General features: G+C 42.4%; 1 protein-coding gene across 3 annotated transcripts in view; it reads left to right on the top strand.

Annotated features, from left to right (window-relative positions):
- Positions 1 to 1,730: 1,730 nt before the first annotated feature.
- BMP2K (BMP2 inducible kinase) overlaps positions 1,731 to 12,844 on the top strand; it is a 118,334-nt gene continuing 107,220 nt past the window's right edge. For 2 of the 3 annotated variants that reach the window (XM_023637871.2, XM_023637869.2), the window contains exon 1: positions 1,731 to 2,126. In XM_023637871.2, the coding sequence (XP_023493639.2) occupies positions 1,958 to 2,126 (169 nt within the window). In that variant the 5' untranslated portion in view covers positions 1,731 to 1,957. Of the gene's footprint in view, positions 2,127 to 5,511; positions 5,707 to 12,844 lie in introns of those variants that run through there. The other variant, XM_023637872.2, reaches the window with a different exon arrangement.

Raw genomic sequence — 12,844 nt, 5'->3', positions numbered from 1 at the left:
GGAATGTTCTTTAAAGGTCAGGTCTCTGGATGAAGAATTTTAGCTTAGTGGGTTATGCAGCAAAAATGCCTAAATCCAGAGCACTGTTTTAGTGTTGGCAGAAATAGCTTCTCTTCAAATAGCAGATGGGAAGAAAAAATAGAAGATTTTAAGCTCAAAGTCTTTTGCCTAAGCACATTTTCTAACGTTTCTGCCTGTACCTCATTAAAAACTTGGATAAAGAGACAGGGGCGGGGATAGAACCATATTCACCTACTTTCATAGAAGGTGCATACCGGAGTCCTGCAGGCATAATTTACTCAGCCTATATTTAAAAAATTTGGCAAATGTCTTCTTAGAAAAAAATTCAGATTTCTGGCTCCTCTTAAAAAACTGGAACCTCTGGCCACAGTGGGCATGTATTCATACTGGGGAAAAGCAGGGTGCTGTTGAGAAGCGGCTGCTCTCTTTTACACTTGCTCTATAATTTGCCGTTCTTTACCACTCTGGAACATCTTACACCCATGTTCATTTTGCCTGCCTCACCCCGCAGGCATTGAGAATCCTGCAGTTTATGAAATGGATGCAACGGGTTTTTCTTTTTTTAAATGGGCAAATCTCTTTGTTAAAGGAGAGGGGAAACCAATGGCTAGTTATGCTTCCGAACAGTCCAAAATCTGCCGGTTTCCAACGATCTGAACCCAACCTATTTTTTCAGAATGGCCCAAAGTACGAAACTAAGTATCAAAGGATGGACCTTGTAGTCCCAGCTCTACAAGCCAGCTGTGTGACCTTGGGCGAGTGCGTTAAGTTCTCTCGGCCAATGGCGATGAATGGTCTGCAAACGGACTTAATACTTGTTATGAACGTTTCACACGGCTGTTGCATAGCACACAGGAGATTCTGAAAGTACTCCTAAGTAATTAATAAACCGCAAAACGCTTCCCAGCACAGGCGGCTGTTACAGAGGGCGACACTGTGGCTTTACAGGTCGGGTTACTGGAATCCGCTCTAGCTCCGAGCTGCTCCCACCTCCCACGCTCAGGGTGGGCGAGCGGAAGAAGGTTCTCACGGGAGCAGAAGGTCTGGAAAACCGGGTTAGAAATGCAGCGACAAGTTCCTCAGCGGGGGTAAAGTTGGCGGCATTTTTAAGCCTCCAGAGTGACATACCAACTCTTAGCCAAGATGACAGACCCCGCCGCGGGGCAGCGCGGGAGCCGGTCCCCCGGCCACCTCCCTGCTGGAAGCCAGGGCCCCATAGGCCTGGCCTGAACCCTCCTGCTGGGTCCCCAGACCCGGGACCCCAGACCTTCCCCTCATCCCCAACCCCCACAATCACCTCGCCCGTCCCCCCTCCACGTGACAAGAGCCGGACCCGTCACTTCCGGCGGCGGGGGCAGCGCGCCTGCGCGGGGCGCCGGGCCTCAGGGAGCAGCTGGCAGCGGCGCCGCGCCGCCAACGGCCGCGAGCGGCGGGCGGCGCGGGTCCGAGTCTGGCGGCTGCGGCGCCGCGGGCTGCGATCGGGAGGGAGTGCGGCCCGAGAGGTCCAGCCCACTCCCCGGGGGGCCAGCCGTTCCGCCCCCTTTCCTAGCTCCCTCCCTCGTGCCCTCCTCCCGGGCTCGCGCCCCCGGCGCTTAGCGAGGCGGCGAGGGCACCCGGGGCGCTGGAGCCGGCGGTGGCGGCGCCCCCGCGCCCGGGCCCGCCCCCTCGCGCCCCGCCCCGCCCAGTCCCCGCCCTCCCCGCCGCCCTCTGCGGGAGCCGGGCAGCTGCAGCGGAGCCGCGGAGCGGGCGGCGGGGCTGGGGCCGTGCGCTTAGTGCGCGCGGAATGTGAGGCTCGGCGGGCCGCAGCGCGCACGGACGCTCCGCGGGCCGAGGGGCGGCGACCCCTCGCGGACGCCCCGCCGCGCGCCGCCCCGGGCGCTCGTCCTCTCGCTCGCCCTTGCGCGCGTCCCGCGCCCTCCAGCGCGCCGGCGGGACCATGAAGAAGTTCTCTCGAATGCCCAAGTCGGAGGGCGGCGGCGGCGGCGGAGCGGCGGGTGGCGGGGCCGGGCCGGGGGCCGGCTGTGGCTCCGGGAGCTCGTCTCTAGGGGTCCGGGTGTTCGCGGTCGGCCGCTACCAGGTCACCCTGGAGGAGACGCTGGCCGAAGGTACGGGCGCCCGGGGAGGCTCGGGCAGGCAGGTGAGGGAGGGCTGGGGTGTGGCGCTGGCTTCTCCCGGTCCTCGCCCGCTTCTCCTCGCCTTCTCGGCTTCCTCTTCTCCCCTTCTGCCCTCGTCTGCGGGGCCCGCGGGGACTCTTAGAGAGTAGCTCGGGCTTTCCTTCTTAAGCCGGCTTTTCTCGCCGCTGGCAGCTCCGACCCCTGCACAGTTCTCTCATTGCGAGTTTAAGTCATTTTCAGTCCTTCCCGAGTCGAGGAAATAAATAGAAAACGTCCTAGCGAGTGATGTGGTGCCCTGATTGGGCCAGTGACTCATGAGAGGGTCAGATCGAGCAAGATTGAGGCTCTGCCCTGCCAGCTGTGGCTCAGGCGGGTGTCATGCGTTGGCCTCTTCCTCCGAGTCTGCACCCGCGCCGCGGGGCACGGGACCCTGCAGCCCCTGGTGTCGAGCCTGCGTTTGCTCCTGCTCGGTCATCAGTTGACAAACAATGTATTTCTGTGTGTGCGCGTGTTGGAGATGGTACTTTGCCCCAAATTCAGTTAGAATGTTGCTTTGGGGTAAACTTGAAGTCCATTTATCTTTGTTGTTTAGAATCTTCTTTATCAGACAAGGTGCTATTCATACTCTTTCAGTACGTCTCTGGTAGTACTTTAAAAGGTGGTGTTAAAGCAGGTTAACTTTCACTTGCAAAGTTTTGTGTTCGGCCCTTCATTATCTTTACGAGGCTATGTCAGCAGTTGCAAGTTTGCGTACAAAAAGTTTACTCCATTAAAAGAAAAGATCCTACACTTTAGTTTTGTATTTTTGGTACAACTGGCTTGTAGAAATACTGTCTCTTGTTTATTGCATGCTTCATTGACCTTTGAGTGTTTGATTGCAGAATGATATTACAAAATAAAAACTTTTTAAAATTCATAAGAAGTAATTTGTTGATAAATGGTTCTCTTAAGTTCCAAGGGTAACAGAAAAGAAATCGAAGAGAGTGGTTTTGGTTCTCTGAAAGTCAGGCATTGTGGTTTGAAGACAGTAGACTGAGATTCCACTTGTTTTTTGAAGTGCTGCAAAGAAAAGCAAATTAATGCAAGAGAAAAATCTAAAGGTTTTTGTCGATAAAATTATATAAAGAGAAAGAGATCTTGAATTATTCAGGGATGGATGTCATTGTTTTGCAAGCCATTGCTCCTAATAATGAGCCTAGCCTAATCTTGGAGAGATGAGAGGAGGATCCCTAGCTTCTGAAAAGAATGAATGTATGGTGATTGGTCTTGATAGACAGATTTACTATGCTGTAGAATTTCCGAGCTCTTTATTATATATGAATTTCACGGGTTGGTTTAGGTTCCGTTGTAGGTTTTAAGAAGACATAGCTATTAACTCACATGCTGTACTTCTGTCTTTGAGTTGTAGTAACTGATTGAAGTGTGGCTTGAGTAGTATTAATGCTCACTTAATTTCACAAAATCCCAGATGGGTCTTTTATTTAATAGAAAGAAGACATAGACTTTGGATTTGTAGCTTCTATCACTGCTCTAAGCATATTCTGTCATCACCCTAATCAAGTAATTTTCAATAAAAAATAAGTAATTTTGGAAAATGAAAATAAAAGTGAATTTAAAATGGGGAGTGCTCTCTCAACTGCAAAAAAATAATTTTTTTTCAAGCACTAATGTCACTGTTAGAGTGTTCCACTGACTTTTGCCATAGATTTATCGTTTCTCTTCCAAAAATTCTCTTTAAAAAATTATCTATCTCTGGAGGGGAGGCGAAGGCCTAGGTTTTCTTCCATTGTGTATTTCTCTTCACACAGACAACTGAAATTGTCTATCCTCAGTTTACTTTTTGATCCTGACAATTCTTATTTCAGATGCTTTGTCCTCTCTCCTTTCTAAATAAGTAGTGCCACAATTTAGATAAGATGTTTAAGCACAAGTATGATTCACATTCAATAATTGACAGATAAATTTGCCCAGTTATAAGATTAGGGCAAGTGCTTGTGCAAAGGCATTGGAGTTTAGAGTACCTGAACTGGGGAGAGGTAAACCATTAGTGCGAAAAGGGGTAGAAGCAAAGACAGACCAAAAAACAAACCTGGGAGAGTTTACATTTTTTGCTTTTGGTCAGTGTTTTTTAAACAGGGCCAAGACCCTATAGATGCTGTGCCCTGAGGCGTTTTTGCTGTGCTCCTGCAAACACAGGCAGCTTGCTCAGAATGACCTCTGCAGTATCTTTGAGTCTTCAGTAAATCTGGTGCTCTCTCTCTCCCCTTCCCCACCCCGTATATATGTATATTTGATTCTCATTATTCACGGTAGTTCTGTTCTGTGAAGTCACTGTGAACAGTGAATTAGTGAATACTGAACCATTGCTCCTAAGGGAAATACAGGATTTGGGTACTACAAAGCCTCTGGTCACAATAATTTGGTAACAATGTGGCAATCAGTACATAACCTTGTTTTATGTGTCTGTGTTTCTGTTTACAGATACCTTATTTAATATATATTGTTGACTCATTAACATTGAACTGATGGTCAACAGCACGATAACTCATGCCTAAACAAAGCTTGTCTAAGACGTGTATTTTCTTTGTAAGGGACTCCACAGCCTTCTTGCGCTTAGCAACGCTAGACAACACTTTGGCACTATGTTTTGGGGGACATTTTAAACAACGAAATCACCAGTAAGAAGCACAAAAGTGAGAAAAACATGACACTAAATAGACCTTGAAAAAGGTGATGTTTACAGTGTGAGAGCTGAAACAAGAAGGCGGAACGTCCCCTTGTTGACACCAGCTAGCCTACTCAAAATTTACCCTGTTAGGCACATGTCTGCAAATGACCTTGAAAGTGCCACTGTATTGATTTTGGGGTATTGTATTGATTTTGCGGATACAAATAAATTTTAGCAAGTAGGTGAGTTTACAAATATGGAATCCTCAAATAATGAGGATCAAAAATATATATATATATGTATGTATCCATATGTGTATGTTTATATATACATGCACATACATATTTATATACTATATATATTTAGTTAAAAAATAGAATCCCAGGGGTATACTTACGTTGTGTGTTATAACGAAACTGTTGGGAGTAGTGTCCTCTCTGAAATAATATATGCTTTGTATCATAATTTTTTCTAGTTATATGTGTTTGAAAATGCTGACAACTTGCACCTTTTGAGTTCCTGCTCAGAGTTTAGGGGCTGACGTCATAGTGGGACATTTTCATGGTTTTTCTTTTCTTTATTTTTTTGGTGAGGAAGATTTGCCCTGAGCTAACATCTGTTGCCAGTATTCCTCTTTTTTTTTTTTGTCTTGAGGAAGATGTGCCCTGAGCTAACATCTGTGCCAATCTTCCCCTATTTTGTATGTAGGCTGCCTCCACAGCGTGGCTGATGAGTGGAGTTGGACCGCACCTGGGATCTGAACCCATGAACCTGGGCCGCTGAAGCAGAGCACTCGGAACTTTAACTACTTGGCCACAGGGCCGGCTCCATGGTTTTTCTTGAAAACAATTTAGTTTCAGAAGTGCATCCTAACCAAGTCCAACTTTGGGCTGTAGAAATCAGGTAGAGCCATATGCAAATTTTAGCTTGAAACAGTGTCAAATTGTCAAGCACATATAATTCTATGTAACTTTCCATGTTTTTATTAAAACATAGGATTGGCTTTTTGATCATGTCTCCATAGGCCTTTCTTTAGTGCTAGTCAGAGGAATTTAATATTGATTGATAATGGGAAGAAGTTGGTTCTCAAGTAGGGGACTTTTTTTTCTAAATGTCCTTGATACAAAGTGGACTTAAATGGGGAGCATAGAGACTGGGACACCATTCATAACGTGTTGAGATAATCTAATCATGAGATTTTGGGGACTGGATAGAAATGGCATGTTGAATGATGGGTAGGTAAGACTTTCTGACATGGCATGGGGGTTATTGGCACTGTCAGTAGTTGGAGGTCAGGAATTTACTACAGAGGTCTGTAAAAGAAGCTCAGTAGTTCTCTCAGAGTTTACTGCTTGGATTGGGGTGAGTGGATTTAGGCTAAGAGTTAACCAATTCTCATTGTTAATTTTACAGGAAGATAGTAAAATAAATCTGATTTTGCAATATAAATCAATAGGAAAATGAAGGACTTAAGCATGCTGTTTCATTGGCAGAAAATCATCTGTGGCTACCCAATAACTTGTGAGTTAAAGTCTCTGAGAGAGGACAGAGAGAGCAGAAGAAGGGGGAGGGTTTAGCAAAAAATATCGACAACTGTTACTACTCCGTAACTATTTATTAAATGCCTTTTGTGTGCCAGGCTCTGTACTAGGTGCTGTTTATGCAGTGGAGAACAAAGCGGATCTTTCTCTGATCTTATGGAACTAAAGTCTAGTATGGAAGATAAATGTTAAACAAACAAAAATCATCAAGTTAATGTAGTTTACAGTTTTGATAATTGTCATGAGAAGAAAGCACAGGGTTTTGTGAGAGAATAACTGATTCAGTTTATACTGGAGGATCAAGGAAGGCCTTTTTTGATATTTTACCAGTAATCTGAAGTATGAGAAAAATTAGGTAAAGGCAGAAGTGAGAAGGTGGGGGTGGTGTGGAGTATGTCATGAAGAGAGAAGTCTGTATGTGGGAAAGAGTTTCAGGAACTGAAATATGCCTAGAGCTGTGGACAGTAGTGAAAAAATCACATGGACTAAGGACCCAAGATAATTTTGGAGACATGACCAGGATCCAGATCTTTGTATACCACATTGAGGGTGTTAGATTTTGTCTGAAAACGCAATGGGAAGCTACTGAAGGTGTTAAATTTGGGCAGTGACACACTCTGATTTGTATTTTCACAAGATCGTTGTGATTGCTATATAGAGACTGATTGGGAGATGTATAAATTGAATGATTAGTTAAGATGATGGCAGTCGGATGGAGACTAATGTTATAATGCTTGAATGGGAAGACCTGGTGGTAGATTGGATGCGGGGGGAGTGTTGTATGCAACTCTTGGATGGAGGTACCATTTGCTGAGAGGAGAAGCGTAGAGAAGGAACAGAGTTTTTCAGAGGGGCTGGGAGGATGTCCAGTAGTTCCAGACATGTTTAGTTGAGATATCTGAGGAAATGAATGTCAGATGAGAAGTTGAGTACATGGTCTGGTACTCAGCAAAGGTGGCTGGGCTTAGAGACAGGTATTTCTGATTAGTAAGCATTTGGCTGTTATTTGGGCCCTAGGAGAGCATGGATGTGGGGAAAGAGTGTAGAATGAGAAGGGGAAGGCTCTCATTGAAGAACTCCTGGTCTTAAACATTAGCGTTCATCGGAATCATCTGGAGGGCTTGGTAAACCACAAATTGCTGAGTCTGACCCCCACAGTTTGATTCTGTATGTCTAGGAGGGGCCCATAATTTACGTTTCTATCAACTTGCTCGCTGATGCTGATGGTGTTGGTCCAGGAACCATACCTTGAGAACCACTGATTTATGGTAGGCAAAGATTAAAAAGTTGCTGCCAGAGACTTATGAGAATACAAGGAGAATCTGGTGCCTTGAAACTCGAGAGTGAAGGAGAGGGAATGAACAGTTGTGTTGCCCAGAAGCCATCTTACTTGATCACATTTTTTGGCCAGGTGCTCATGATTATACATGCTCAGTCCTTAACCTACCTTTTAAATCTTAGCTCTGGTTATTTCCTAATAATACTCTGCTCCAGCCACAACGTGCTCCACTCCCTGTTGTTCTGTGACTGAATCTGGTATTTGCCTTTTGCCTCAGTAATCCTAGCTCCCTGCCTGCTGGTTATGATCACTCCCTTCTTCCTGTGGACATTATAGCTATTTGCTTTTTTCCCTCCTTATCACATTTAATCTTTTGTCTTGAGATGTAAGCGCATGGAAGCACTAAGGTGGTTATTATTGCTCCTGACTCATCTCCCCTAGCAGATAGTAAAATTCTTGAGGCTAGGAGGACTCTGTATTAACTGCTTTTGTGTGACACAGATTGCCCCGCTATATCAGAGACATTCAAATACTTTTCAAAGGAAGCGATTTTGACTTTTTTTTTTTTTTAAACCAGATGGAGTTCTTCAATAGAACTTAAGACCTAATTTGCAAATTGAAAAGCACCAATGGAGGGTTCTTCAGTTCTTGTCCCATCAAGGGTCTTCCCCATAGGCCACGGGACCCTGAATTTTCTACTTTGGTGAAGACGATGTTTGAGGACAAAGTTTCTTTAATGCAAAATGTCATTTCAATTTTAGTCTCCTTGAAACAGCAAAGAAAGAAACTCCTGGATGCTCCTTATACATCTTTCTTTATTGACATAGTTTTCTTTATTTAGTAAAGGTGGCTGAGTTCAAAGAAGTGTTGTCACATGCAATTATGAAATTGCTTTATATTCTACAGTAGATTTTGACAGGCTTTTTGGATGGTGAGCTTTCTGAGGGCAGGGTATTATTTATCTCTGTTCCTGTCCAGCATTTTTGTTGTTGTTGAGTTTAACTCTCAGAAAACACTGTTTCCTTTTCTATAACATGGGGTTAACATCTATTATGAAGATTAACAGATAATGTGATATTAACAAGATAATATGTGACAATACCTAACGGTACAAGACAAATCTCTCGATAAATATGGGTCAGTTTTAAGTTTAGATTTGGTTATAAGCTTTCAGTGAGATCTGATTCTGGAATAGTGGTAACTTGCTTTTACATTAGGTATTACATTTATCCTGGACTAAGTATCGCATTTATGTTTGTAAAAATTTTGAATCATTTTAATTAGATAGTTGTTATATGGCATTCAGCCGTATGTGATTTTTAAGTTTCAATTAGCTGTATAGGATTTTGACCTTGATAGCAGCATATGCTTTCACAATAAAATGAAAGTAATTTGCAGCAAAGGACATTACATAGAATCTTGTTAACAGGTGCTCCTCTTTTGGGTTGGTAATGTCATCACTGTAGGGGTAGCTCCTAGGACGCAATTTTGATTGTTCTCTGATATATTTTCTGTAGAGGTGGCAGTTTTATTCAAGAACAAGATATGAACACTAAAAGAATTCCCAGTTTTCAATATTTCAAGAAATATCGTGGAAATTATACATTTATCTCCAATAAAGGTGCTAAATTGCACTAACGTCATATTTTTGCTTTTAGCTGGGTCAACTTTGTGTGGTTAATACTGATATTCTCATTCTGGGCAGATCAGAAAGGTTGTTTTTGATTATTTTAAAAATAATGGAAATAAATTAATATTATTAGTATCTTTCCATCATTGGGTCCACAGGAGGGAAAAATAGGAAAGGTCCTTGATGTTGTTAATGTTAAGGAACATACTGGAAGGTAGAATTGATGTTCATCTTTACATTGATTCTGCATTTTCTTTAGTGTTCTTTACTAGCCTTGTATATTATCTTGTTTTTTTTCACCTCGTCTCTCCCATTTTTGTTTTTGTCAAAACTTGAAGTAGAACATAAACATTTATTAGAACACATTTGGTAGCTATCAAAATGATTAAAGCCTTGACTTGGAATTCTGAAACTGAGTCCTGAATGGCAGTTTCAAAGCTGTGCAAAGCTTCATCTGCAAGAGGTTGAGACTGCTTATTCCTTGGATTTATCCTGCATCCATTTGGTGAACTGTTCATCTACCCACAAGCTTACTATTTTTAGGGAACTGAGTTGGGAAGTTGAGTGGTTAATGCCTGAACTGGTTTAAATAGTTGGGCACTTAGTTAATTTGGAGATTTTCTGTCTGTGTTTCATCTTTACGGATGAGATCAGTCAGCACATTTCTGCTAACAGTTTCAAGTCTCTCTGCAGGAAAGTGGTTGTCGGCCTTTCCACAGAGAGACTTTGTTTTTTGGAATTTTTGGTTTGTCCTAGTCTTGTAGAATTCCAACTACATTAAGGCCTTCGTTTGGGATGTAGCCTTTAGAGAGGCATTTTGCGATGGATGTTATTTTGAAATACGAAATTGTTGCTACTAGTTTGCCATTTTTTTTAAAGATTGGCACCTGAGCTAACAGCTGTTGCCAATCTTCTTTTTTTTTTCCTTCTTCTCTCCAAAGCCCCCCAGTACTCAGTTGTAGATTCTAGTTGTGAGTGTCTCTGGTTGTGCCGTGTGGGACGCCCCCTCAGTGTGGTCTGATGAGCGGTGCCATGTCCGCGCCCAGGATCTGAACCGGTGAAACCCTGGGCCACTGAAGCAGAGTGGGCGATCTTAACCACTCGGCCACGGGGCCGGCCCCTAGTTTGCCCATTTTAACATTTTATTAAATCTTTGGAATAGTGCCTTCTTGGAGATAATTACTAAAAAAAAGAAAAAGGCAAAACTTGGAGTTGGGCCAGTTGCTAATCACAGTTATGCCACTAACTTGCATCGTGACATTTTGACCTCAGTTTCCTCAAGAAAAAAATGAAGTGGATGAAGATGGACCTGTAACATCTTTTTCCGTTTTAGCTTTCTCTGATTCTGTCTGTATAACTGATCGCTCTTTCCGATAAGAGAGGGGCCTGGGAAAGGAGGGATAACGATGAGCAGTCTTAGGATTGAGACCATAAGGGAAGGATTGTATTTGGTCATTATGCATTTGTGTGCTTTGGCAAGCTTCAGTATAGGTTAGCAATTTATTTTTTATCCCACAGTATAAAATTATTTCTTACTGGGAAAAAAAGTCTTTTATAAGAAGTTGCCTTTTGTGGTAACCCTTGAGATAAGGGCATGGGTGCTCAAATAAACTTGTGTGGCATTTCAGAGTACTATTTAGTTTCAAAGGATATGCCACCTTAATTGCTTCTTCTGTCATTTTACTAATTTGTATTCTCCAAGTGACTCATTTATAATATATGTATTTTGGAGGGTATCTGGAAATGAATGTTCTTGCTTTTCAAGTTTTTATTTGGAAAGAATTTATGAGGAAGGGTTATGGCAGTACTTTCTCTGAGTGAATGTTAGAAAGTTTACCCATGATATGTGTGAAAATTAGTTACTTTTTGTTTCCAGTGCTGTCATCTCTAGTTTGGAAAAAGTTACCGTAAAACAATTGGATGGCAACCATATTTGACAAATCCGATTGTTCAGTTGATATTTGGGAGCAGGTTGGGCCTGTTCTTCCAGTTATGTCCCTTTATAAAAACTAAGTAGAAAGAGACATTTGATGATAATGTAGGTGCAGCATTATCTAAATGGATGAAAAAAATACTACCAAATTTATTTTTGGATTTCTAGCCTGTTTCATTTCTGTTGTGATTACACGAATAGTACATCTTTGTTTTGTGGGTACTGCATTGCTCTTCTTATTAGGTATGACTCTCAAAAATGTTCTAGCCTGAGTTCCCTTGACCCAGGTCATCTTTAAAGAAAGCCACTACCGTGGGACAGAGAAAACAAGCTGAACAGGCCTAAAGTATGTGCTTTGAGTACCTAATCTTAAGTAACAATATTGGAAATGGTTGACTGGCTATGGCTTTCTCTTGCGTGGCTGACAATACCAAGGCTTAATAGGATAACCGGTATCTAAGAGAATGAGAGATTAGGAAGAAGGGGATCTTATCTCCTTAATGCTCTGGGGGAAGGAAACACATGATCATTACTTTGGGAGACCACTCTAACTAGTTTGTGTGATATTGGAGGTGCTCATTTTCCAGGTTAGAGAGACACTGAATTTTCTTTTGGATCAGGAAATTTATAAGCCTAGCATAGCAGATCAGAGGGTAGCACAGTGAGTCTTTATGCAGTTTTGTTAATAACTGATCATTATCACCCTCAACATTCTTCTCTTCTTTCTTTGGTTTCCTGGAAGAGAGGTTTCCAGCACAGCACTTCCCCTGCCTAATTGCTCTGTTTACTTATTTTCCTTAATTTTTTGTGGCTGGGTCATTGTTAGGGCTGGCTGGAGCTTTTTACACTCTTAAGTATTCTCTTTTGAATGAGATTGTTAGTGGTTAGTTTAAATTTTACTATTCATTTTGGAACCACAGATATTAGTACTAAAATGACTTACACATAGTACAGTAAAATATTTTACTTAATGAATGTTGTCAGGACTATTTTTCTAGGGAGTGGGGTTATGCATCACTGGCCATGACCCACTTTTTCATCCTCTGGCCTGCGTAACAGAATGTCTCCTACTGAATGTTAATGGTCTATTCTTTGTATACAAAAAAATAATGCTACTGACTCATGATCGGTAGGACATGTGTTTTGAGTAATTTTCCAGAAGTAGGAAGTGTCTATGCTCAGCTGTGTATAGGCTTTTAATGGTCTCTTCTGTGATCAGTAACAGAAGTTTGTAAGATAGTTAACTGGTGTTATACGCAGTCATGGAGATCTAAAGAGTTTTTTTTGGTTTACCAACTCACCGAGTTTAAATCCTAGTGAAGAGTTAACCAGATTGTTAAATCTTTGTTAATTTTTCATCTTTTAGCAAAATATTGTTTGTATAACCCAAAGGAGAAATTCTAAGGATCTCAATCCAAATTGATAGTTATGTACTTTTAAAACCCAGTGAGGCTAGGTGTTAAGGATTTTCTGTTTTTCAGCTCACTGAAGTGGGAACTTAAGAAATGTTTCAAATCTATGGATTAAAAAAAAAAGTGTTTTTGTATGGCACTTTGCCGGTAATACCCTGTTCATAAGGAATGTTGGAAGTGAGTTTGCAAGGTGCTGTATGAATCTATAAGTGCTCAAAGTTGCATGTAACTAATTTAGTGTTTCAT

This window comes from Equus caballus, chromosome 3 (assembly GCF_041296265.1).
Source record: "Equus caballus isolate H_3958 breed thoroughbred chromosome 3, TB-T2T, whole genome shotgun sequence".
In the NCBI taxonomy this organism is placed as follows: Eukaryota; Metazoa; Chordata; class Mammalia; order Perissodactyla; family Equidae; genus Equus; species Equus caballus.
The sequence above is the reverse complement of the archived record's forward strand: the minus strand, read 5'-3'. Positions and strand labels throughout refer to the sequence as shown.